The sequence below is a fragment of the Lissotriton helveticus genome, chromosome 6 (genome assembly GCF_964261635.1).
Source record: "Lissotriton helveticus chromosome 6, aLisHel1.1, whole genome shotgun sequence".
NCBI lineage: Eukaryota > Metazoa > Chordata > Amphibia > Caudata > Salamandridae > Lissotriton > Lissotriton helveticus.
In genome coordinates this window covers 1,895,374,365-1,895,401,933 of record NC_136067.1, presented here as the reverse complement: position 1 = coordinate 1,895,401,933, position 27,569 = coordinate 1,895,374,365, and the positions used below count along the sequence as shown (strand labels likewise).

General features: G+C 45.8%; 1 protein-coding gene across 3 annotated transcripts in view; it reads left to right on the top strand.

The window, feature by feature from the left end:
* The window catches only part of WDR26 (WD repeat domain 26), a 716,351-nt gene that overhangs the window by 527,178 nt on the left and 161,604 nt on the right, over positions 1-27,569 (top strand). For all 3 annotated transcript variants that reach the window (XM_078649852.1, XM_078649853.1, XM_078649851.1), the window contains one exon: positions 6,945-7,090. In XM_078649852.1, coding sequence (XP_078505978.1) covers positions 6,945-7,090 — 146 coding nt within the window. The remainder of the gene's footprint in view (positions 1-6,944; positions 7,091-27,569) is intronic.

The following is a 27,569-nucleotide window of genomic DNA, read 5'->3' as shown; positions in this document are numbered from 1 at the left end:
GTGCCTTCTTCTCTAAATTGGAATGGTGAGTACTTGGGCACATCCCAGATTGGACACTAGTGTACACTTATCAGTCTCTAGTATAAGATACTAAGGTACCCAGGGCATAGGTACACCAGGCGTCCCCCCATGGACTGAAGCAAGTATTATGCCACCCATGGGAGACCACTCCATTTGTAACTACAGGCCTGCCATTGCAGCCTGTGTACGCTGGTGCTAGCACCACTTACGAAAGATATAGGGTTACCTATATCTAAGGTCACTGCACTTAAAACCTATAAGTCGCCCCTAAAGCAGGCCTTTCACAATCCTGAAGACAGGGTGCTTGGTGCAAAGTGTGAGGGTGCCCTTGCATGAGGAGGACACCCCTACAGCCTGCGGAGTCCATGCTCCCAGGTTGTAAGTGAGACAGTCATATAACATTTAGAGGAGCACCACGTCATTACGCGGTGACCATCTCGAAATTGGCTGTAACGAATCCCATCATGTTTAGTAACAAACATGTTGGAATCATACCTCCACACCGTAAACGGTGTGGAGGTATGATTCCATGCATCATAAATAGGCTGTCCGGAATTCGGTTAAAACCGAGTCTACCCGACAATACCCCACAGGATGAAAATCAGCTGACCCGGTTTAAACAGAGTGTCACTGATTTTCATTGCTGTTACACCACTTGGCCACTTGATGGAGCCAAAGCATTGCAGACCAAACTGCAATTTGGGCCCCGAGAAGGAAGCAGCTCCGAACGAGCATCACCCCCTTTAAATTCAGGGACACACATTGGTTGGTAAGGTTGGTGGGTGTGGCCAGGTCCCATTGAAAAATACTGTCCGGGGTGTTTGTCTGGCCCCATACACCTCACCACATTTCAGGGAACCACGACGACGAGACAACGACCAGACAACGACCACCAGTTCTCCAAGGCCTAGTTGAACCATCCAAGATAAATGTTGGGAGTGTTGTACTTGTGCAGTATAATAGCCCGGTCACCTTCGCTTTTTCAGGTTCCTGTGTAGTTTGAACTTTGGTCATGAAGTGCAGTCAGTTCTATTTCAGACTACGGGCACCGGGGAAAGAGGCGGCATGCTTGGGTTTTAAATTCTGCCTTAGTGCTAGTAATACTCTCCAAAACTTCAAAGCACATCGCTGTTGCACTGAAAATGCCCCCAACCCTCTTCCTGCTTCAACATTTAGCAACAAGTCGTAATGCTGGAGTCCTCAATTTCAATATATGCTTCCAGGCATTTTAATTAACCATGCGATAATTGCAGGTGAGCCATGCTTCATTGTCTGGCCTTGTTTAGCAGCGCTAAATCCTTTCATGCTACGACACGCTAATTTGTTTTTCGTTTTGCTGCGCTTTGCTTTAAAAGTAGGGCAACGCGAACCAAAAATTTAGGAGGGCAGTGTATAACCTGCGAGTTTGTTACAAAGGAAGGACACTGCTAACCCTGTGTATTTCTGGTATTGACAATCAGGTCTTTGAGAGTACTTTAAAAATGGGGGAAATAGGACACCTGTTTTTGGAACGCTTAGAGGTGGCAGGAGTGTAGTATGAAGTGCTATATAGAAGCATGTCTGCTGTGCTCTGTTTATTTTTAATGTCTTTAAACCCAGTGCCTCTAGTCACTCCTCGCCTTTTTGTGCATTAGCCAGGGCCGTTTCTACAATTAGGCAGCACTAGGCGGATGCCTAGGACGGCAAAGAGGCTAGGGCAGCAAAAGGGAGAAACATTTTTTTATACGAAGGAGGCAGCAGCAGCACCTGTATGAGATTGTGAGTGCAAGCGCACCTGCTTGCACTCCATACTGTGTGCGCAGCGCACTCTAGCATAGTGCCACTATGCTGGAGTGGGCCGGGGGTATGTAGCAGTGTATGTGGGTGACGGGTACCCAGGGCCGTCAATCTTGTAGCGCGGGAAAGCGCTACCAATGACGGCCCTGGGCATCAATTTTGCCAGTCCCTGAGCGGTGCTTAGACAGTGACGGTGACTCACAGACGCACACGTCTTACCACCCTATCTCTCAGCGCGTGGGGGATGGACTGTGTGTGTGTGTGTGTGTGTGTGTGTGTGTGTCCGCTGCAGTCTCAGGAGGCAGAACGTTCTCATGCTGGGTGAGTGACCCCTCCAGGCGTGTGCCATGTTCTGTTCAGCATGTTGCGGTGAGGACACATGAGGCAGGGATGTGAGCAGGCATGGATGTGAGGGCACGTCACGTGAGGCAGAGTTGTGAGGGCACGCAAGTAGGGCAGTATGCGCAGGCAAATCAGCGAGGTGAGGGCAGTTGGAGTAGGGCACGGTGACGAAGAGCAGCAGATGAAGTAGGCCAATGAGGGTAGGTGGAGCACTGTGAGAGCAAGCAATGCAGGGCAGTGAGAGCTGATGGTACAGTAAGTGCAGGTGGGCAGTATGGCGAGTGCAGAGAAGGTAGACTGGGGGTAGTTGCAGGTAAAATAGAGCAGTGAGAGCAGACAAGACAAGTCAGGGAGAGGAGACAAACGATGAGGGCAAGTGAGTCATGGCAGTGAGTGAGTGCATGTAAGTGAGAAGAAGTGAATGAAGGTGAGAGGGGTGAAGGCATGTGGGAAAAGCAATGTGATAAGGTGAGACAGAAAGTGAGTCGCAACTGGAGAACATTTGTGACCGGACAGTAAGAGGTGGTGAGACAGGGCTGTAAAACAGATGAGAAAGCACAGCGAGTGAAGGTGAAGCAGGACAGTGAGAGGCAGGAAAACATAGTTGCGGTAGGATGGGGTAGTGTAAGTTAGACAGGTCATTGAAAGCAAAGGAATAGTGAGGTGAGACAGGAAAAGAGTGAAGATGAGACAGGACAGTGAGTGCAGGTGAGACAAGACAGTGAGAGCATGGATATAGCAGGGTCAGGTGAGACAAGAATTGAGCGCAGGTTAGTCAGGACAGTGAGTGCTGGTGAGGCAGGACAGTGAGAGCACGGAGCTAGTAGGGTCAGGTAAGACAGGAAGTGAGTGCAGGGGGGTCAGCGCAGTGAGTGCAGGTGAGGCAGGACAGTGAGAACACTGAGCTAGTAGGGTCAGGTAAAACAGGAAGTGAGTGCAGGTGAGTTAGGACAGTGAATGCAGGCGAGGCAGGACAGTGAGAGCACAGAGCTAGTAGGGTCAGGTAAGACAGGAAGTGAGTGCAGGGGAGTTAGGACAGCACTGGGAACTAGTGTTTTCCTCAGCATTGGGCACCAGATATGTTCCTGAGCACTGGACTCTCTGGGTTATCTTGCACACTCTGCTTTCGGATCTTCAAGACACTGCTTATCTTTAGAATTACAATGCAGTGAACATTGGGTATTCATTAGCACTGGACATTGCGACATTCTAGACACTGCTTGTCTGTCTTTAGTATTACTATGCAGTGAACACTGCGTATTCCTGAGCACTGGACATTGAGGCTTTCAAGACACTTCTTGTCCTAAGTGTTACTGTAAAATGAACACTGACTGTACCCCTGATCACTGCACACTGGTATTATTTAAGTGCACTGGGCACAGGGAGATTGTACGCCTGAGGGCGAGGGGTATTTCTGAGCAGTGCACACTAGGAGAAGGGTTATTCCTGCATGCTGGGCACTGGAGATGGTGCCGGTACTAGCGCTAGACGCATTGTGGGACACCTTAACGCAGGTTTTCCTAAGTAATAGACACTTGGGAAGTTCAACAACACTAGACACAAAGAGTACTTCTCAACACAGGACACTGAGATTATATCTGATCACTTGACAGTCTGTTATCCATCAGCACAGAGTATTCCTGGGCCCTGCCCACTGAGATGCCTTCAGTACTCTGGTGCCTTTGGGAATTGATTACTGCTGCCAGTGCCACACAGACCTGTCCCTTCATTTACTCCGTGTTTGGATCGTAGAAATTAGATTGCTACTCTGTACCACAATGGAAAACTGCAGGAATGTAGTGTCAGAAATCATGATGAGTTGGGTTCTCTAGAAAAGTGAAATGATGCTGATAATGGCAGGTTTTTGCTTCAGAAATATTTAAGTAACATTGGCTGTAACTTTAATTTTTATTTAAGAAATAAAAGTGTACATGGGAAGGAAAGAGAGAGCACGAATGACCAAAGAATCACTGAAGATATATTGTATGGTCTACTACAATAAATTTGACTTGTAAAAACGTATTTGGACCTCATATACACTGTACATACACTGTCTATATATCATGCATCAACGAAGAAAGCAAGCAATAATAAAAGCAAAGCGTTCCATAAACACCAGTAAAACACCATTTCAGTTGTTTTTTATGGCGCAAAAATGAGTAATCACTGAAAAGCACTGTTTTTTTGAGGTATTGCAATCACTAGAAATCACTGAAAAAACACCACCAGAATTTACCAAAAATAGAAACTGAAAACAGGAAAGCCTAATCATAAAGCTCCTTTGGGAGGCCCTCAGTGCTCCTATTACCAGTCTTCGAGACCCGGACAGAAAGCTAGGCCTGCTGCCGGCCAGAGACACGTTTCTGCCCTCCTGTTGCTGAGCTAAGCTCTGGCAGGGGAAGGCAGAACAATAGGTATCCTGTCGCATGGAGGTGTGACCACCTCCAAGACAGGGTTTAGTGTATTAGGGCTGGGTGGGGGCACTTGCCAGTGCCACATAGTCTGTGTGCAGGGCACTCTTGGTGCCCCCCATGCATAGTCCAGTTCAAACCTGTTCAGGGAGCCGTTTGCTCCTGCTCTGGTGTGAAACTGGACAAAGGAAAGGGGAATATCCTCCCCCCATGTCCAGCCCCTCCTTATGGAGGGACCCCTGAATCGTCCCAACCCTTTCCTTAGAGTATTTAAGGGTTTACCTGTAGGTGGGGTCCCTAGATTCGTCGTGGGACAAAATACATTTCAGACACCACTTCTTCAACCGTCTGGGCACCCTGGACTTCGATCTGGGCATCACGGCTGCAACTAGGAAGACTCCTGCTGCTCCTGATCTCCTCGCCCTGCATGTCTGCTGCAACATCGGTGTCTGTGCACCATACAGGAATCTTCCACGGCCTTTGGGCATCCAAGACACCTGAAGGAATCTCCCTTGAAGTGAAGGAGTCACTTCCCTGCATCTGCAGGCACATCAGCTAAGCTGACCGGTCTGCTCGTCCTAGGCTCCCACAGACTCCGAAAGGCTCCGCAGCACTGGTGGTTCTACACATCCCTCAAGGCCTGCCATGTCCGCTCACCACATTTGTGGCCCATATCCCTCGTCGGAGCCGCTGGAACCCTACCACTGTGCACCGCGTCGACTTGCAGTTGCAAAGGCTTGTTGGCCTCCTTCCACCAAGATCTTCGGGCTCCAAGTAGCCCCAACCTCAAGCATCTCCAGTGACCAAGATCTTCATCCTCACTGCATCTCTTGCACCGTTGGCCCACATCTTTGGGCTGCTCGAGGTCCTCTCAACACTCCAGCCTGTGGGATCTCATGAGGGTCACCTTTAAATTCCTTGGGCTCCCCTGATTGCTCGGTACCTGCACTGACTCCCCTGCTTGTGGTGAGTCTCCTGGACCTTGCTGGACCCAACATTGCACCTTCTTCAACTCGTTGCCGTTGCCAAAGCTCGTTAGTGCTCCCGAGCGGCAACGACCCTTCAACTCTCCACATCCGGTGTGGGACAGCTCGTATCCTGCTCTTGGTTGTCCACAGCGTCACCTGGTCCACACAGCTGCAGTTTCAAGGTCACCGTCAGCTTCCCTGCAACACTACATCGGTTGGCATACGTCTTCCGTGCCTCCTGGTCACTCCGGAGTGGCATAGACTCTGTCCCCTCTGCTTGCAGGTTCTTCACATCTTGAATCCACCTTTGGGTTCCACCGGACACTTTCACCTTCTCCAGCAGCGGCATCTTCCTGAAGTCCTCCATTGGGTTTGACGGCAGTTTCCGACGCCACTTCACACCTATGCACGCGGCTTCCCTGGTGTAGGTATCGTGGTTCCTAGGGTATCCGTGGGTGAGATGGCTCTCCAACCTTCTGTTGTCCACAGGGTTTCTTCAGGGTCCACTGGGAAGGGTCCTCGTGGGACTCTTGGTTACTTAGCTTGGGTGGTTCCTTGGGTCTCCGGCACTTCTAAGTCTTCTGAGTATAGTCATGACTCGAGTCGTGGTTCGCATACCACTATTTTAGTATATGGTTTGGTCTCCCCCTGGTGACCACTGTGTATTTTGTGCTGTTTCTATTGAAAAGTACTGTGTGCATTGTGTATATGTCCATCTAGGAGATTTCTGTATGTGAGTGTCTAAAAATAAATACATATTTTAAAAAAAGACTTTGTGGTTATTTCTCACCTAATATATACCTATAGGAAATGTTATGGTAAATCAAGCTGCTTTACACTCCTTCTGGACTAAGCCTGAAGGCTGATTTCCACAGTTACCACTTGGAGAGCTTTTTAAGTTTGTCTGGATTTGTCAGGGTGCCCACTTACATAAGTGTGAATCATATGCCAAGCCTGCTTCTCACAACTCTCTATTACCTAAGAGAGCCACTGTTGACAGACAGCAATGCAGTGAAATGAGCACAGTCACTGTATTTCCTATTGATGAGTTCTCTAGAGGAAAAACATGGGGCAATACAAACCAGCTTTAGTGCCACGTTGTGGAGTTGAGTCCCAACAGCATTTCGTGTCCTATTTGTTTGCCTAAGACCCCAACCTAGTATTTTCAGAACAATTTGTTTCATTATCCTGCTTATATTTTGAGATTGTTGCGGCTTTCCCTATAACGTAGCATTGCTTTTTTACTCTGTAATGTGTACGAATATGTAATATACATCTCACTCGATCTGCCCGTTTGATAAAGTAGTATGTTTCACCAGTGGATTCATAACAACTTCAATTATGTTAAACGTCTCCACAAATGTTTGTCACTTTGGCGACAGATACTTTCCTCGCTAATGTATTCTTTATTTTCCCCTACTACCAGGATTTAGATGGTAATCTACTTGATTCCTGGGAAGGAGTAAGAGTGCAGTGTCTTTGGTGCTTAAATGATGGCAAGACTGTTCTGGCTTCAGACACACATCAACGAATTCGTGGCTATAACTTTGAGGACCTGACGGATAGAAACATGCAAGTATTATGTTAAGCACTTCAAATGAAAACAAAACCAGATTCATGAGTTTATGGTGTTGTCAAGTAGCCTCGGCTTTAATCAACTTAGGTACTTTTTTGCCCAATCCCAGAAGTAGTAATAAAAGTTTGACTAATTGGACTAATAATTTGTACCCTAATGAAGTGCTTTACCGGAGTTGATGAAGTACACACAGACAAATACATCACTTGTAACAGTAAGATCAGACTCTATCAAAGCCACATCAATATAATAACAGTAAACCAATCCTATTATAAAAAAAAAATAAGGCCCAAAAGTGAGTGCAAAAGCCACATTAATAAAAACTTTGCACCCAACGAGGCCAAATGTTCAGAAGAAACAGCGGACAAAAGGCACCCAGTAAAGGCAAGTGAAATACTCCCTTACACTACTGAAGTCCCATGGTATGGAATCTTCACATATTTCGAAAGAGTGGAGGTGAGTACTTGGTGTTAGTATTGGGGACCCAGCGACTGATGGGAGAGCTTCATTCAGTCAATGGAGGTCCAGAATAGGTGCTGAACCAGGTGTAAGCAGAAGTAGGCAGATATACTGGTGGTAGTATTTAATAGGATGACTGGTATGAAAGTTAGAGACGTGCATCTGGGAATAAAGCATTTATGGAAAAAGAAAAATAATCCACGCAGATGGGTACATGTATGCCTGAGACTGTGTCCAGTATACAGTACTGGTGACATTTAAACAAATTAGGACAATTTCAAAGGTACAACTTTGATATTGTCCTAATTTGTTTACATTTCACCAGTTCAGCCAATACCCCTGATAATTTATGAATGGAAAAGCAGGTCTGCCTTTCTTGAGTAAGCCTTGTCTAATATACATAGAGGGGTCTGGTATCCCTTGTTGTACTTATGAGGTGTAGCTGGCCGTTATGGAGGCTTGAGGCAGAAGTAAGGGAGTTTGAACACTATATCCCCTTACAGGAGGAGAAAATGCAAAGTTTCTTAGACTAGTTACACTGCTGGCTGGACATGCTACTTTTTCTCTCCCATACTTAGGGAGCTCATGGAGCACAGTCTAATGGAATACTTTACATAATTTCTAGAGTTGCTACAGATTCAGAATACCTTTGATCTGTAGCAGTACGTACAACTCATGCAAGCCTGCCTCTGGTCTGGAAGGAAACACTAGAGAAGGTTCAAAGGCCTGGGCATTGGATGGAGGTCTGGATGTTTATAGGAGCTTGCCATTGACCAACATTGATTCAACATGGAGCTTCAGATATCACTTGTAAGGAAATATTTTAAGTTTTTGGACTGAAGCTGTTGGTTTTTCTACTCAGTGCAGTGAGGCCTGCTGACAAAACCTCCGTGTCAGTGCCCTGACACTAAAAAGTGTATGCTGAGTTGGCTTCTACCCAATTAGCATAATATAACTTGCCTATAATTCCCTAGTCTGTGGTGCTAAGGGCATGTAAGTTAGGTCACACCAGGAATTGCAGCACTGGTTGTGCCATCTTGGATTTAACACAGGTAAAACAAGTCTCCCAGTCTATCATTGCAGACTGGAAGAGCAGTTTTAAACTGCTAGCCCGACTTTGCCATTTAAAGCCTCCCCTTGCAATATGTGCAAGTCACCCCTATGGCAGTATACCGCTCCTAAGGCAAGATCCACCATATTTCCCGGGCAGAACATGTATTTTACGTGTTCTGACAGTAAAAATGCTACACTCGTTTTTACTGTGGCAAAGCTTAGTTGCCCCATTGAGTGCAGGGTTACACTCTGACCCTTTAGCTGTGTTAACTCCTGAATGGTGCGACCAAAGTTGATACTCCAATTATCGAATTACTCATTACATTAAGCCAAGTTGGTTCTCGAGCCAAGATTACTGTAACTAGTTGCAGTGTGCATCTTTAACAAAGTTAACATTTTGTTGCCTTTAGTCTTCTGTGCTGTTAACTGTTGCACATGGGGGTTTGTCTCTGAGACCACTTTAGCTCTCCTTAAGAGACTTACTGACTACTCCCAGGAAAGATTACAATAGAACAGTGGTTCCCAATGTGTGCGCGCCATGGCTCCCTGGTGCGCCGTCATCTAGCCAGGGGAGCCGTGCACCAAGCGCTTAAATGCATTTCATGTTGAAGGGTTTGTTTGCTTCAGTTAAACTAATTAGACTTAAACACATGAGGTTGACGATTTGTAAGTGACATGGCTGAAGCTGGAAATGTAGTGCTTAATTGATGGCATGTCGAAGTACATGACCTCCATATTTTACTGGATCCCCATGTTTCAACACTACCAAAGTAGGTGGAAGAAACCTGATTTGTTTTGTTAGACTTGTTGATAGTTTTGTTTTTTTCCAAATGCATTTTACACCAATGCAAGTTATCAGGAAAGTAAAGTTGTGCTGTCGCTCAAACACACTGGTATTAAGTATTGACATGTGTACTTTAACCATAGGTACTTCCAGTACACATTTCTTCCAGTACACACACATTTCCAGACAGGCCTGCTCTCTCCATGAGCACAGTGAAGTAAAACACCATATATGGATAATGCTAATATTTGTGAGAAAGCAAGAGGGACATTTAAAAAAAAATAAGAAAAACGAGGGAATGTATTTGGCTTGTATTGAATTGAAGGCAGTTTTAGGGAGGAGACGGCAAAAATAAAACTGTATTTAGTGAAAAAAAAAAATTTCTCACCCTGCTGAGACTGGTGTGTTTGGTCTGTATGACATGGGTAGAAATGGAAGTGCGTGCAAATATTCTTCAAGCGCAGATATACTTTGGCCATTGGGCCTACATGCATATGGGTGTTATCTAGTACTGTAAGTGGGATATTAAGGTTTGAGAGGGTTCTCTAAAAAAAAAAAAAGCATGGGCAAAGAAGTGTTACTAGAAATATTTTATTAAAGGCGCTGCCTTTGTAATACGAAACACCCTGCATATATGATTATTATAACTTCATCAGCTTCATCCCAATTATTTTCAGGGAGAAAAATTGAAGTACTCCCGAAACCAGGCTTACGCCCCCCACCCTCCAAAAAACAGTAAGATAGCGGGGAGCCATGGCCAATAGGACAAGGGAGCCGTGGGTCGATAACGTTTGGGTACTGCAACAGAAGCCTGCACTTGAGAGAGGTTACCTCTTTCCTGCAAGAAGCCACACTGGTGTTAGCCCAAAAGCCAAACCCTGAGGATAAGCCACCTTTGAGGGGCAAATGGGAAACACTTGGGAGAGGGGCTGCTTTGTTGTCTGGGTAGATAGGCTGGCATTAGGGACAGAGTAGAGGAATCGAGTTGTCAATCCAGTTTTTCATGGGTATGTAGCCTCCTTGGTAGCCGCACCTCTAGGTTCAGCCATATTGGAAGTGGGCAAAATGGTGCATCCTGGATAGCTAGATGCCACACTTGACAGGAAGTGGTTATCAGTAGGGAGGGAACCTGATAGACGATTGGCCACCAAACGCATCCTACCCTGAGGGCATTTTCTGAGCATAAATAGGGCACCCCTGGCATCCAGAACTCCGATCTTGACTGGACTGAAAGAAGGACTGAAGCACTGCCATGGTGCACCATGATAACACAGAGGCTGCACTGTCATGGACAGCACCTGGTGGCTAGCAAAGGAGAGGGATTATGTCTGCTGTGTGCTGCTCGTGGAGAAGTTGTCTCCTGAGTACAGCTAAAGCAAGAGGCTCCAAGAGTCAGCTGGCTGACCGCCTGTTCACAGCACAGGACCACAACAGCTGAAGAAGTCTGCTGGGGCTAGTTGGTAGAACAAATCCTCGTCATTTTGTAGTACCAGAGACCAGGACCTGATGCTCAAAGTTTCACCCAAGTTTTCTAAACCTGGGAGAGCTGTTTGAGTGCAGCTCAGTTACCCAGAAGACCAGTTATCATTTGGCTGTAACTTCCGGTGACTGGTAGCCCAGGGGTGACTGGACTTCTACGAGGACCGGGAGGAGTTCAAGAGATGCAGACCCCTGTAGCCAGGACCGCCTAACTGAGTATGTGGACTGAGGAGTAGCTGCAAAAAGACCCATGTCAACCGCATCCCATCAACAGCATCCTGTATCTCTCGCATCGGTAGTACTCAAATAGGGGCCTACAACAAAGTGATTTAAGTGCCTCGAACTGACCGAAGACTGCTTCTACCTTCAAGGTAACTGTTTATGGGCCATGCTGGTCCCCCTAACTGGCTCCCTACCAGAGTTGGTTGTCTTAAGTAACTGCATTGACACTTGTCCAAGTTTCTCGAAAGTTTCTGCGTGTCGGATTCAATGAATTTGCCAATGCTTGTTCATGGTTAAGTGAAACGTGCAAATTTAATATGCCTTGTGATTTCGATATCTCCAGAACCCTCTGGTGTTTTTTTTTCTTTGTAATGTCTTATAATACAAAAGAGTACAATCTATTTTTATAAATTGGTGTCAGATTTCTTGAGTGTCTTGTGTTTCTAGCTTCCATGTAGTCATAACAATGATCTAGTAGTTATTCATCAGGACCAATATCAACCTAATCTACTTAGTGATTGGAGTTTTAATGTATGGGTTCATTGATTTTCTCCCAATCACACATACCTTAGTTTCGGTTTTGATTTGTGATTTATATTGCAATGGCCGAAATTGGGTAAAAATGTGTTCCTCCTTGAGTTGTGCACAATAGCACACCGTTTGCATGAGCTTGGTCAGGACTGGCTCTCTGGAAAATGTACCCTTGTGTGCTGAAAATTTGGATTATTTGGTGCACCTATGCTGGACCTTGATGCACTCTAAATCCCCCCGTCTTTAGACATCTCATACACGTAAACCTAAAGAAGCAAGTCCTCAAAATACAGGGAAGCAAGATCTTCAATATCCCCAGCCCATTGGAATCCATGAAGCAGGAGGGCATGATGGCGGCAGTGTAACTCTCGGCTATCGCCGCCCCGCCCCCAAGCAAACTCTATACTCTACTATGCTGCCTGGCGCGGACCTGCTGGCTTCCAGTCCTTTAATTCTGCTGTGGAAGACCCGCACAATACATTGTATCCAAAATCCTGGATTGTTCCAAAGAAGCCGCTTGATACATTTTATTCAAAAACCCGGTCCCAATGCTGATGCGGCGCAACCCAACACCTTTGCTGGACTAAATGCGGGTTTTTTTCTGCTGGTATCCAAACCTTCGAGCTTCCTGCGTGGAGACCGCTAGGTGCCTCTCAGCCGGAGGGCAGACTTTGAAGTTGACACACTGCAGCCGGGTGCACTCTTGGGACGGATCCGTGACCTCTCTCTGTTGGGAGCGGCGGCATTTTTTGTCTGCCTCGCCGCTCCTTCTGAGGTTGCCCGAGCCTTGAGGGGAGTACTCTGCTGTTTTTCGTGGACAATGGTGACCCACAGAGGGAGAAGTATGAAGGTAAAGACAACCAGCAACAACACTATTTCCAAGAACGTTGGGTGGCCAACACCTGATCTGGATGCAGCACCAAAAGGTCAAAAAGACACTTTAAATACTAAGAGGGCAATGGGTAAAGCGGGGAGGCGGGCCACCCTTAAGGATAGTGGAGGGTCTCAACCATCAATTGCCAAACTGTTATCTGGAGCGAGTTCTATGGCCCCAACTGCCTCAATGTGGGAAGAAGCTGCTATGACCAAGGAAAACAGGGACTATAATACGGACTCTGTGCAGAAAGGCTTAGAGCTGCTTGATCCCCAAACATCGTGGGAGACTATCAATCTAGAACTGGTAAGTCTCTGAGCTACATCTGCTGGCAATTTTCCCAACGATGATTCAAAAGGTACTCCTGAGCAACTTGACTGTGCTGCCCTCTCCGGCACTATTAAGGCGGAAGCCCCCCAGCTAGAGGGGTCAACATTTCAATCATGACTTAACCCACTTAGGGCTGGTCCTGCTACCAAGTGACAGTGTAAGAACACAACTAGGTGCTGGTCCAGATACACTCCCCCAGGGTGCCCAGTCTCCCGACTCGGCCGATTATAACTTCTTTTCAGTGTCAGATGGCACAGATGCAGCGGTTGAAGACAATTCTTCTACCTCTAGTGATGGAAACCATTCTGATTCTAACTGCAGCAATTCAGGCAAATATTCTGGTACAGTACACCGCAAGAAGAGCGTGCATAGTAAATCAACTGGCCAGCGCTCTGGGAAGCACCATCAACTAAAGTGGGACTATTCAGAGTCACAGATTTTTTTCCCTTTTGACGAGGAATCTGATAAGCACTTGGGCTCAGCTAACCCGCATGGTACTTCAAGCCCTCATGAAAAACCCACACTAACATCTATTCTGTCTTCGATTAAACAATTTCAGCAAGAAGTTCGATCAGATAGTAGACCAGCCAAGGGCGCTGCAAAGAAGCTACAAGGTGGTCTCAGAAGATTGAATAAAACTTGTGTGGATATAGGCAAAAGGGTCACTATGATGGAAGGACGCACAGAATAAACTGGAATCTGAAGTTGCGACACTGAACAACTTATGCTCTCACAAAATGCTTCTATGACGGACGTCATGTGGAAGCTGGAAGAGCAGGAGAATAGGCCGCGCCAGAACAATCTCCACCTACTTGGCATCCCGGAGGGGGCAGAAGGGGCAAACCCCTGGAGCTTCATCGTGAAACTTTTGAAGGGGGCCTTCCCAGACCATCAAGATTGGAACTGGGATTATGAGATCCAACGGGCCCACTGATTCGCCCTCAGGTTGAAAAATTCACAAACAAGTAGCGGAGTCAAGCCCAGGGCCTTCCTTGTGTTTTTTGGAAACTTTTTGCTGCGACAGCTGGGTATACGATCAGGCTCAACTAAACTCCCAGAAAAGCTTTGAGGGGGTGTCGTTTTTCGTGAAACTAGACTTTTGCCATACAACAGTGGAGTAGAGAAGGCGCCTCCGTCATTTAATAACTCCCTTTCAACAGCTAGGGTGCTAAGCCTTTCTGATGGATCCTGCCAAACGTAGTCATCCTGAACAACACTCCGCAAATGTTATCTGAAATTAAGCTCAAGAGTACTTCAACGAAGCATAGGCCAAGAAAGGACAGAGCTAGACTTTAATTGATTTAAATAGGCTACTATTAGCACTTTAATCTGTACTGTCACTCCCTTTTCTTTTTTCTAAACTGAAACCGGGGTAAAATGGTAGGGGTGGCAGTTCTCCCAGTTGCCACAAGGATCATATAGTTTAATCATGTGCTACTAAGGGGATCTCCCTTTTTTCTCTACTTTTTTGTACTATCAGCATAGTCTTGCTTATTCTAAAGTTTTACATTTCTATGGCGTAGCGGGGTGGCGAGGTGTTATTGCTGACGACCATCACTCAGGTTATACCTGATTGCTCTTTTTGGGGGGGGGGATAGCTTGTGGAAGTCAAAGGGAAGGACACAGTTTTAGGTTTGGTTGGGTTACATTTTCTGGTTGGATTTTGAGCTTTACTTTGGTCCACAACACTATCTATAGTAGGAAAATCAAGGATACTTGGACTTTTGGCAATACTAATCTGATCTTTTTGGGGCAACATGAATTACTTGCTTTCTGCATGCTTCTTCGATGTAATCTTTATTCATATGTAAAATTTTATAGTGCTTTGCAATGACCAATACAACACAGTTTAGAACTGTCTCAGTAAACATCTGCTTTCTGAATGATCCCCACAAACGGCGCAAAGTTTCCCAAGGTCTTAGAGTCATGGGAGCGGACATGGTCTGCCTCCAGGAAACTCACATTGAGGGTTTGCAATTGCATCTTTTGAATACTTTAGGTTTTAGCCTACTGGGGGGGACCACGCAGCGTGTCCGGATAAAAGGGGTAGGCATTCTAGCTCAACGCAATTGTTTAATGCGGTCTTATCTCATTAACTCTGATCCCCAATGGAGGTGGGTTCTAGCAGAATGCCGGCTTAGTGCGAAATCTTCTTCCACCCTTTTTTTCAATCTATAGGAGCACTGCTGACGATCCTGGAGTAATTAACTACATTTCGGAGGACCTAGTTCATTGGCCTCCCAGTTATCTGTGGAGACCTTGATATTAATCTAGCCAGTAATTAGGGGACAGACAGTCGCAGCAAATATATGGGGAGGTAACCCAAAGTCTATCAAGCCTTGAAAAATCGAATGCAAACACACGGGCTGAGTGATGTCTGGTCTTACCTTAACCCGAACCAGCCAGGATATACTTACTATTCTGCCCCACATCGTTCTTTTTTTCAGACTGGATTATTTTCTATTATCAACCTCCCTTCTCCATAAAAGTAAGATAGATGTCCTACCACAAATTTTGTCAGATCACAATCCTTTGATCTTAAGCCTAAGGGGCAGCTTGTCTCATAAGCCAGTTTCAACTTGGAGCTTTGAGACAGCATTATAGCTCAATGTAAAATATTTAAATCACATAAAGGGTTGGATCCAGGACTTATTGGAAATTAATACTGGAAGAGCTCCAATAATGGTTGTCTGGGATGCCCTGAAGGCAGGTATTCGAGGGGAGACACTGCAGTTTTCCTTAAGAAAGAACAAACTTGAGAGGGAGCAGAGTATAGAACTCCAAAAAAAAGCTGGGCCTAGCAGAAGAAAAACTTATTGGTGCAGTGCAGAGGGGGGCAGACATCGAACCTGCCCAGCTAGAATTAGTCATCCATAGGGCAGATATTGACTCTATGCTGGCAGAAAAGGCTGCCGCTAAATTGGTCGCTGCCAAGGAAAAGATCTAAGAGTACAGTGAGCAAGTCGGCCATCAACTAGCGGTAAAAACAAGGCAACACTTTATCACAAACAAAATACACTCAATACAGACACTCATAGGGGATGTCACTAGCTAGCCCAGTGAGATCAGGGTGCCCTTTCGTGATTTCTATTCTCGACTATATACTGAAGAAGGTAATGAGTCTCAGGATAACAGATATGGAGAGATAGATAAATACCTTGACTCAGTACTGTTGTCACACCTAGACACAGAGGATCGTAGGCAATTAGAAGATTCCCCCCCTCCTGGGAAGAAATAGCAAGGGCCATAGCAAACCTACCAAATGGTAAGGCGGCGGGCACCGACAGCATCCCAGTAGATTTTTATAAAGCCTTCTCCACCCAGATTACTGGAATATTTATGGTTTTGGTAGAACAGATTTTTAACGGGGCTACCCCTCCAGCTTCTTTGGCAACGGTCAAGATAATTATTTTCCTCAAAAAGGACAAATCCCCCATAGAAATGAGTTCATATCGCCCAAATAAATGGTGACTCTAAAATCTACGCTAAAATTCTTGCCTACCGATTATCCACCAAAATTGAACATCTGGTGTCCATTTGGCAACACAGATTTATTCTGGAGAGTGGCATTACCGATCATATCCGTTTAACCATCCGATGGCACTTATATTACTTGACGCTGAAAAAGCATTCGATCAGGTCTCCTGTCGATTTCTGTGGTGTCATGGAAAAATGAACTTTGGGTCTAATGCCATTCAAGTCATAAAAGGCTTATACCTCATTCCTACCGCTAGAGTTCTAATAAATGGGCAGCTAACCGAGCAATTTGAGATCACGCATTGGACCCAACATGGCTGTCCCTGTTCCCCGTTGCTTTTTGCTAAATTCATAGATCCTTTTATCAGAAAGCTCATTGATAATTCAGAAATCCTATTAATAGGCATGGATTGTATACAAAAGTTATGGCTTATGCCGACGACTTGGCTATTGTCACGTCTGATCCCGAGAGGGCTATTTAAGCCATAGAGCACGAAGCGCAGGATTTTGGGAAGATATTGGGGTTCTCGCTGAATAAAGAAAAAACCCAGATTGTTATGAATAGACAGATCAACTGGGCAGGCCATAGAGTGGTAAAAATGGCTAAATACCTAGGGGTAAATATTTTGGCTAACATCGACTTAATTGTGAACGAGACCTTGGACGCTGTTGATAATAAAAAAGCACTGAATAGGTTTAACAACTTACATCTGACTATCGTGAGTCGCTGCAACCTAATAAAAATGATGTTCTTCCCCAAATTTCTTTGCCATTTTAGAGCAATTTTCGAATCTAGCGATACAGAAATTTGACTGCTTGTTCTCACAATTCATTTGGGCCTATTCTCCGCTCAGAAGATCACGTAAATTTCTCTCTTCCCCTTGAGAGAGGGGGATGGGCTCTCCCAAATCTGCTGTTACTGGGCTGCGGCTTTGCAAGGGTGTGCTATATTGCTCCACAATCAATTTTCCACTTCCCGCACAACACTCCCGTCACCATTCAAATTACTGCTGGGTTCCGAGGCTAAATGCTGTCTGTGGCTTCAGTTAGAGTTTGGGTACTTGAAGAGGGTAAGATTTAAGACCCTTAATGGAGCATACAAGGTATTCACGGCTATGCGTAAGCTTCTTGAAGTGGGAAGATTTAACTAATATACCCCCACTAATAACTCCAATTTGTCCGGAGTCTTTGAGGGCTCTTATTTTCAAAAATGGCTCGGGGATAAAACGCTAGGGGCTCTATACTCGCTCAATTGAGTCTTGGCCTTTGAAGAGCTTCAGACAAGATTTAATTTGAACCAGAATTAGGTTTTTAAGTACTACGCAATTAGGGACTTTCTTTCACGGAAGGCCGGGGGGGCCCTTGGAATTTGGGACACACAAACTCGTTGAAAGACTTTCTGCACCCTATGTTCCCCAGTTAGGGTCCATCTATGTTTTGTTAAATAGACAAATGCCGGATGACATGATCATAATTTCACAAAAATAGCAGTAGAAATTGGAAATTTCAGATATTACCTTTCATCTAGCCTTTCAACATGCAGAGAGCGACTTTCAGCAAACCTCAAAGCACAATTTTATGAATTCTGCTTCTTCCTTTATTATACGGCAAGCAAAATTGCTAAATGGAGTAATGGTAAAGGCACGTACTGTCCCCACTGTGCTGAATATAGTGCTGAGTCTGTGCACGTGTTCGCGTCGTGTATTAGGGCCATTGATTATCCAAATGCAAACCTTTTTAAGCAAAGTAGTAGCACGGAACATTCTGCTAACTCCCCCGACCATCTTGTTGGGGAGTTGCGACCTCATTAGCAGAAGGGAAGGCGAGCCCTAATCTCTGTTGCCATGGCTGTCTATAGACTCTGTATAACCTTTGCTTGGATCGAGCCAACTCCCCCTTTGTTTTTACACTGGCTAGCCCGGTTACTGTCAATAGGGAACTTGGAGAGGCAATTTATGCTAAAAAGGGGGTACGGGCTAAAAATAAAAAGGGAATTCTAATTTGGGAACCCCTTAGCAAATGGCTCTCCCAGGCCAATTCATAATCCTCTTTGGGTACTGACCCACAAAATTGGGACTGAACGGAATTGCCCTATTTTCTTTTTGTAGTTAATTATATTTCTGAGAGTACAATTTATATTGTAATATGTTGCATTATCTGTTATGTTGCTTTTTGCATTGTTTGCATTCCTCTGCACTTTCAAGTATTGGTCATTTTCTTTTTCTTTTCCCAATAACTATTCACACGGGACAGATAACAATACACTTGAACTTTATACCCCTGTTGGCACAAAATACATGGAGCATAGATGGTGTTGAAAATTAACTTACCTTTTAATTGTGTAACTGGACAGTCACTCACTTCCTTCTTTCTTCTTTCCCTTCCTCTCATCTATTTATTGTATTTGCAATTTTTTGGGGGGTGGGGAGTGGGTGGACGGTTTGTTTTATTTTTGTGAAGGTTCTGTTTTGTAAACTGCTTATTGATGAAAAAAGATTAAAACTTTTTTTTTTTTTAAAGGAATCTATGAAGCAGACACAAGGAGATGATGGCCGGAGTGCTGAAACTTTTCAGACACTCACCCCCAGTCACAGATCTGGGTTGAATCCATCATTCTTTAGCTCACTTCGCCACCTCAGTTCAGACCCAGCTATATGCAAATCTGTCTTGACCCTGTGCCTCATGGGAACAGTCCAGCCCTAACTGCCAAGCCAGGTCTTCCCTGAACCTGAAACAAGCATCCCGGGACCGGTTTCTGGGTACCACCCTTCATTAGCCAGGCTAGCTTGAATCCAATGTCAAAGTGAACAAGGGACCCACATCTGTGCATACCCTGCCAACTTAGGGCTAACTAACTTGGAATCCATGAAGCAGAATTTCGCCTCGATATCCAAATCACAAACAAGCAAGCGCAGAAAGAAAGCAGCCAGTGTACAGTTATATAGTAAATTAACATTGAGAGGAAGTGCTGTCCAATGTCTGTGTAAGCGAGAAACCCCAATCCCAGGAGTCAAATGACTTCTCGATCTGAGTGCAAGGGACCTCAGACCTGAGAATTTCTGCTTCTATGCCAGTGCAGAATACACTTGGCTGATACAGTGGCTAGTCCCCTCTTGCATCCGGCATACACCTATTCACTCAGGAGATGGTGCTAGTTAATGCCTTGGTGAAGACATTGGCTACCACATTAATCAGTGAAATTGGTCTGTATGATTTGCAGAGCTCTGGCTGTTTTCCAGGGTTAAGCGGTACTCTTATCGCGGTCAATTGTAGGTCCTCTGGCAAAAAGTGAGTCGATATAAACTCCTCTTAACCCCTTCGACGCTCATGACGAGCTCAGCTTGACGTTATCCGAAGACGTTTGCACCCAGAGTAGAAGCTAAATAACCTTTGGACTTTTGGCTAATTGACCAGAGTTAGAGGGACTAAGACCCTCAAAAAGGTGTTTCCAACATTCCTATTTCGTTTCCTTTGTCACTTATGCATGCATACAGTATAGGATGTATTGAGCTGGCTAGCCACCTGATATTAGATACCTGTGCTGATAAGTGGCCATCATAAGGAAGGGCAGTTGAAAGAGAAAAGTATGTTAATAGCACCAATAAGATTCATATCATCCCCTCTTTTAGATTTGGACTTTAATAATGCGGGGGCTACTGGGCTCCAGCTATGGTGGTTGAGTTAGTTTACCATTAATGTCTTTGGGTATGTCCTGCTCTGCTGCGGCAAGGACTGCCTTATTAAACTTGCTTTTCAGCTTAATGAGGGCAAGCTACTGTAGGATTCAGTGGGAGGTAGTGTAGAGAGCAAGTGCTCAGAACACTACAGACCACCAACACTCAGTAAAGTATTGTTCAGCCCAGTGTTTTTAAGTCTTTTAAGTAAAAAAGGTACATTAATTTCTGATGGATACTTATAACCTCAGATTTCTCACTTTGTGAATAACTTTGGCACCAGGTGGATCAGGGGGATTTTCTTCAGCAGTTCTATCACTCGTCAGTAGGTGGCACTGTGCAGCTCAGTCTGGTCATCCTGCCCTGGATGTGGCATCCGGGCCCCTACATAGTCTCCAGCTCCTTGCGCTGACATCAGTTCCTTTATTTCTACGCCTTAAAACGTAGATCCAGAGCTTACACCATAGAATTCTGTTTAGCCTGACATTATTTATTATTTTCTGCTCCCCCCAAAACATGGTTCAAACGTTGTAAGGATTGCCACAAAACAAATGTCAGTAACAGACTCTCAAGAAGGCCGTCTGTTATGTTTGAGCGTCTCACATGACTCTGTGTGATTAATGCGCACATATGAATCCAAAAGCCATTCAGGATTGCTTCGCAGAACATCACTGGAAGGCAAAAAGAGTTCTGTCAGCGCGAAGTAGGGAGACAAACACATTTTAATTCTCTAGGCCGATCCCAAAAGTGCTCTTTCTCTTGTTTGAAGCCATCAGGGACGCCGAAGAAAAGAAACCTAAGAAAATTTAGCAGGAGGAGTCCAGTGGTGCGAAGGTCTCTGTCTGTCTCTAATCTCTGAGCGAGTTCCAGCCAAAGTGTTTATTCAACCAACGTTTGAGAGTCCATTAACAGTGCAGTCATCCAGGCCTTTAATGAGACCATTCTGCGGAACATGGGTACTGAGATCCCTCTGGAGCGCTTTTGGGCCCTAGGGACCTGAGGGGGCCTCCAGTCGGTCTACCACTGGTTAATTTGTCCTCGCTGCAGACTGCTTCTCAACCCCCTTTCGGGGTGAGCTCAGACTCCTTGGCCAACGCCTACACATACACCCCACACGGCGGCACGACTGACGTTGGCGTCCTGAGTACTGACCCCACCAACTGTGGAGGAGGAGCTGGTAGACCTTTCAGACTTTGAAGCAAATCCGCTACAAGTGCTACCAAAGTCGCACCCAATCGCACTTTTACATATTCGGATTCAGAAATGCTTCCAGTTTATTATAATCTGCCTGCCTGACCCTTATGATACCTCACAAGTTTTATTTGTTTTGCATTTTTCATCAACCAATAAGCTGCCATGTTGGTATTCTGTTATAGACCTGCTGGGCAATAGTTTTGCAAGAGCAAAGAAATCGCATATAAAAAACAGAGACCATACAAGAGAAGAGAATCAGCTTAAAATCAACTTAATAGAACCATACAGGGGTGCGTAGCTGTATAAAAAAAACAAAGAGAAGAGATGGTACGGGTAGTATGCAAGTGGATGCCTTCTGGAGTATTGTTAAGAAACAAAGAGAAAAGTCTGCATCGTCATTACAAGCGGTAGCACAGTTCCCATGACTTGTCCAGCTGCAGAGTCCTTGACATGAGACAGCAAGAACATAGAAAAGACTTAGTGGTAAGATCAATACACATATAGCAAGTCCTTAGTAAAGTTAATATGTCATCAATAATTCCCAGTAGTGGTTTGATACATGCAAGCATTTGATGACTCCCAGGGAGCACAACACCCCTCCAGTCACTGCACCAGAGGGTCCCTAGAGTAGCTGGGGATGAACATCATCAATCAGTGACCTTGGAATGAAACAAGAGATGAGAACTAAGGGGTTGCCATACATTCTTGGGCCTGGAGGAGAGGGGTAGCAGTCTGGCATGGGTATCACTGGTCATGTCACAGTCCATTAAATCTCTTAGCCGGGCTTTAGTTGATGGGGCCATGGAGGTGCCCCATTTCTTGGACACCTGTTTTGCAAGGAGTAAAGCAATAGCAGAGCAACATCGTATCCCAGTATCCAGAGGTTGGACATACCCAAGCAGTGCTAGTACTGGGAAGGGGGCCAAATCCGCATTGGTCATGGAGGTGAGGTAGCGGAAAACTTCAACCCAGAAAGCCTAGACCAGCAGGCAACACCATGCCATGTGTATAAAATCTGCGTTTTCTGAGGCGCATCGTTAGCAATTGTGGGATTTGGAAGGGTCTATTTTTGTGAGTACTGCTGGTGTGATGTAAGCCCTATGCAGGTACTTAAAGTGAAGACGTTTGTGTCTATAGTTATTAGAAACATATCTGGTTTGTTCACTTCAAAAAAGCCAAACTTTGTCCGTCAAGGAGTGTCCCAAATCCCGTTCCCATGCCGTGCGACTCTTTCCTCCCACAGGAGGCGGAGTGTCTGCGCTAATTGATATAACCGGGAAACAAAGTGTGAATTATATGCCAATCTGCTAAGAGAGAGCGAGAGAAAATCTCTTGGTTCCGCAGTCGAGGAGCCCATTGCAGCTTGTATGGACATTCATGTTCAGTGTAAGAGAAATCTGTCCATCGGGGACACGGTGTGCCCCTCTGCCAGGTTTAGTACGGGTCGCAACTGTGCATCTCGGAAAAAGTCTCCTAAAGTGTGCAGCTCACACCGGGATAGTGTCTGTTTCGTCATGCCCTCAAGAGTGGGGGAGATCCATCGATTGTCGTGCAGTGGTAAATGCGGAGAGTAAAGCTAGTCCGCGTTAAGGTAACAACTTAGTTTTCCCGAGTTCTAAAACATGGTTTGAAGCGTCTGTATCAGAGGGTGATCGTGGGAGTCCTTGTGGGAGGATCATAGATAGGGAGACAGGCCGGATCTGCGCAAATTCAGGCTTCAAGTATTGAAGTCTAGCTTCTGGGTGATACCAGAAGTGTGCGAATAAATTATATAGATAAAGGTACGGAAACCCAAACCCCCTACTTCAGAAAGACATTATCAGTGTCTGTCAGCTAATGCGCACCTGGCCACCTGCCCATATTAATCGGATGAGCGTGCTTCGTAAGACGTCGAAATATTTCGCTGACAGTGGGAGGGATATTGAGAAAAAGATATAAAAAGCAATGCAGTACTACCATTTTGATAATTGCAATTCTGCCAGCCATTGATTGTGGAAGTTTGATCCATCTGTCTATCTTGGTTGACAGCCAATCAATAGCGGGACCATACTTAAGGCGAATAACCTCTGAGGGCATGTGGTACAGAAGGATATCCAAGTAGACAGGAGGATCATTACACCATCACAGGGAAAAGCCTAACTGTGCAAGAAGAGTAACATCAGTCAAAGGGAATATCTCCGATTTGGACCAGTTGATTACCAGTCCAGAAAAAATGCTCAACCGGACCATTTCTCTTAGGAGCGGAGGGAGATTGGTGTTGGGTTCCCGAACAAAGAGTAAAACATCAGTGTACAGCGAGGCCAGCAGGGGGCCTTGATGGAACTGAAGACCCCACTGTAGATGTCGTTCTTGGAGATGACATACAGGGGTCCATTGCAATAATAGGAGTGGCGAGAGTGGGCATCCCTGCCTGGTGCCCCGTGATAATGTAAATTGGTCAGGGAGTCCGCCGTTTAGTCGAAGTTTGGCCACCGGTTGTGTGTATGGTAGGCTTATAAGATCGCGGAAACCACAGGAAAAATCCAACTTACTCAGAGTGGCATGAAGAAAAGGCCACTCTAGAGAATCTAATGCCTTCTCTGCATCTTATCAAGATTGCAGCAGCAGGAAGGGTTGGCTCTATTTTATTAATTACTGCAAACACTGTGCGAAGATTGACTGACGTAGACTGGTTTGGGATGAATCCCGATTGTAAAGGGGATATAATCTGATCTACCAAAAGAGAAATACGGTTTGCGAGCACCTTGGCTGAACTTTTATCCTCCTGGTTAAGAGACAAGGGCCGGTAAGATGCGCACCTGTCTGGTGGTTTGCCCGGGACTAGGGCCTCGGCATATACTTCAAGAAGATGGGGATCAGTTACGTTTTGTAAGTACTATAGAATATGCTGGTGAGACTATCTGTGCCAGGGGCATGGGATCTATTGAGATCTAAAGCTTGCCTCAACTCTTCAGGCGTTATTGGTGCAGCTAGGTATTGGCGGTGGCCTTCCTCCATCCATAACATTGCCACCTCTGCTAGATGGTCATTGAGGGCGGCGTCAGCCGGCGGAGAACGGGTTGTATATAATTTGGTATAATGAGAGGTAGGCGGCAGAGATGTCAACCTTCTGGGTAAGGATCCTGTTGTCATCCAGATGCAATTGCGTGATGTAGGAAGAGTGATGGCAGGGCCGAAGGAGCCCAGCCAACGTTTGGCCACGTCGTTCTCCCAACCCATACATTCTAGCACTTGTGTTTTTGCCCAAGTATTTGACTTCACGATCTGCAAGGTCCTGAAACTCCACCAGAAGGGTTGCCTGTTGGTTCAGAGAGGAGGGCTGAGCATCTGTTGTGCCCTGAGCAACCAGCCCCTTAAGCCCCCCCTTGGTTGCGTCTAGATCTCAGCGGATAGAGCGAAATACACCAGCTTGTTTAGTTCTACATATTCCACGTATATATATATACACACCTAAAAGCTTTCCATACATTGGTATAGTAAGGCACTGAGCCCACATTTATCTGAAAGTACTCTTCTATGGTGTCCCTGACCTCGCTATTAGAAACTGCGTCGAGCACGGCTTTTGAAGGGAAGCGCCAGGGTTGAAACAGCCGCACGAGACTAGCGATTACAAGGGACAGGAGGTCTGGCTGAATGGTCTGACAAAGTGCGGGCTAAATAGCCGCGTTTGCGTGTGTGAATGAGAAGATCTGGGGACAGCTTCCAATGGTCTATGCGTGACCATGTGGCACTGAAAAAAGAAAATCCTCTGTCAGAGGTGTGTCAATGGTGCCAAGCATTCGTTAATAAATGGGTCTACAGCAGAGCCTGGAGTGCTTTCAGGGAATGCGATTTGGTAATGTAGTCAGATCCTGTGGTGTCGAGAGTGGGTTGCAATGTTAAATTAAAGTCACCCCCATCACTATACAATCGATGTGTAGGTTAGAAATATGTGCAGAGATACTGGGAAAGAAGTCGGGCATGTCTACATTAGGGGCATAGATATTGACCAGTAGTATTTGATGCGCCCCAAGGTTTCCAGCAACCGTAAGATAGCGGCCATCTGGGTCTTTAATCACCTTATTCATTTTAAAGGGGATGATCTGTGGATCAGAATGCACACCCCCCTGGAGTAGGTGCTGTAACTAGCAAAGAAACTCTCTCCCCAGTTTGACGCAAATTGGTTATCGGACGTGGGATTATAATGTATCTCTTGCAGAAAGGCAATTTTTACCGCATGTCGGGTAAGATAACTAATGTCTTGCGGCCCCTTGCAGGGGTTTGCTCGCCCCCATCATGTTCGAGAGCCTACATGTGAACACTCTAGTCCTTTAGGCCTCCTGCCCATTTGTCATGACTGGCATATGGATACAGGCGAATAAACATCAGCATATCCATATGTAACTATTTGAATTGTGATAAGTTGAACACACTGTATATAGCGATCATATATTTCAATACATATAACAGCAGTGCCAAAACGTCCACCCCCACCCACATCGTATATCCACCCAGTCTGTATCGGATGAATCCCATCTTCCCAAACTAAAAAGTGTTGGAGATGTCCTGGGGGGGTAGGCAACACTCAAAGGAGGCCGTATAGTCATCAATATGAACTGTAACAATAAGGATGATGCAACCAAAATGTGAAGGAATGAACATATAGAAGGGATAGAAAAAAGTGTGCTTTCGGAATGGCAAGATAGTTAGCAGAGAGGTCAAAGCAGGACATCAGTTCACAAAAATCTTTAACCATGTCTATGGGCAGAGGCCGACCCAGCAAGAGTCAGTGGGTCACTTCTCGGAAAGTGAGTTAGAGCTCGATCCATGGCATTTCAGAAAGTCTGCTGCTTTGGAGGGCGAATCAAAGGTGTGGGTGGGCCTTCCCATCAAGTTTAAAACGCAGGTGGGCAGGGTAAAGCATGGCATTCAGTAAGTCGTTTCACATCGTGGAATTTCTGTCGTGCTTTCTGGACCAAGGGGGTGAAATCTGGAAACATGGAGAGCGAATGTTGAAGTTGGCTCTTTTCCCTGGCAAGACGCAGAGCAGTGTCGCGATCGAGAAAATTTAGGAGACTACCCATCAGCAATCTTGGTGGAGCCCTGGGAGGTGCACGAGGGACCAGCACCCGATGCGCTCTCTCAATTACAAATGTTTGGGAGAAAGCCTCCCTGCCAAAGAGCTCCATGATCAGCCGCTCTACATAGGCCGCCATTGGCCCCATGTTCGTGGATTCAGATATCCCGGCTATGCGAATGTTATTGCATGGGGATCAAGCTTTCAAATCCTCCACCTTGGAAGCTGTCGTTTTCAGGAGCCGCTTGTTGTCTGGGTATCTTCTACCTCAGAAATGCGTTGTTTGTTAATTTCAATTTGGGCCTCATGTCTAATTCTCCTGGCATATCATCCAGGCGAGCAACAAGTGTGTCAAATCTTTTGCGCGATGGCCTTGAAGCTGGCCCGTAGTTCCGCCCTGATGGTCGCGGCGCTGTCTACAGAGGAAAGGCCTGACTCAGGAGGGGCGAGTAGGTTTCCTCGTCCGGCACCCTCATTGTCCTGCCTGGGTTTTTTGGTATGTCGAACTACAGCTGCTGCTGTTTAAGGTCACCACGACCCATGGTGCGCGAGGCTCTGGAAAGGAACAGTGACGTTTTCAGGCCCACAGAAGGGAGACGTCGCAGCAGAAGGCTCACAGTAGTCCTACATAGGGCTCCTATGTAGGAAGCATTCCCCCTCTTCAGTGCGGGCGGGGACAGTGTCTTCCCAGGGTACTCAAAATAAGGTGCCCTATTGCCACCTAGTATCAAGGTCTTTGATCCGCTTGCTCTAAAAGCATTATGGCATCAGCTCGGACCAACCCATCCCCATGCATGGATTACACCTCCCCAGACAGTGGCCTATACTCATTTACTCCTGACACAACCACAGAAGAGTCTACTTCCTTTGCCATGATCATGAGGTCAGAAAAGGTCTTTGACCTACAGCCAAAGAGGTCAAAACAATTGTCCTCGCAGAAGTCCTTTTTCCAGGGCAGATCTTACAATGATAATAATAATAATAATAATAATACAATGGACACTCCCATGAACTGTGTTGGTGGTCTATCAGCTTTGGATTCTTTACTGCTGTGACGGAGCCTTTCAAGAGGAAGAAAGAAAAGGAAAAATGTGCACTTCAAAAGAAGCCAAACCCAAACATAAAACTTAAGACTCAGACCCCAAATCACATTTGGTGTCTGGAAAAGGACTATAAAAAGCGGAAGTTGAGTCCCCCAAAATTGGTAATCTGCCAAGCAGCCAAACTGGCTTAGTGAGCAGGGGAAGCTCTGCAAGACTTCTGCCTGTGACCAGGACTGGGGAGCAAAGGCCTGCTAGTCTCTCTGCTGGGTGAAGGGGCATCACCCTGGGAAACCAAGATC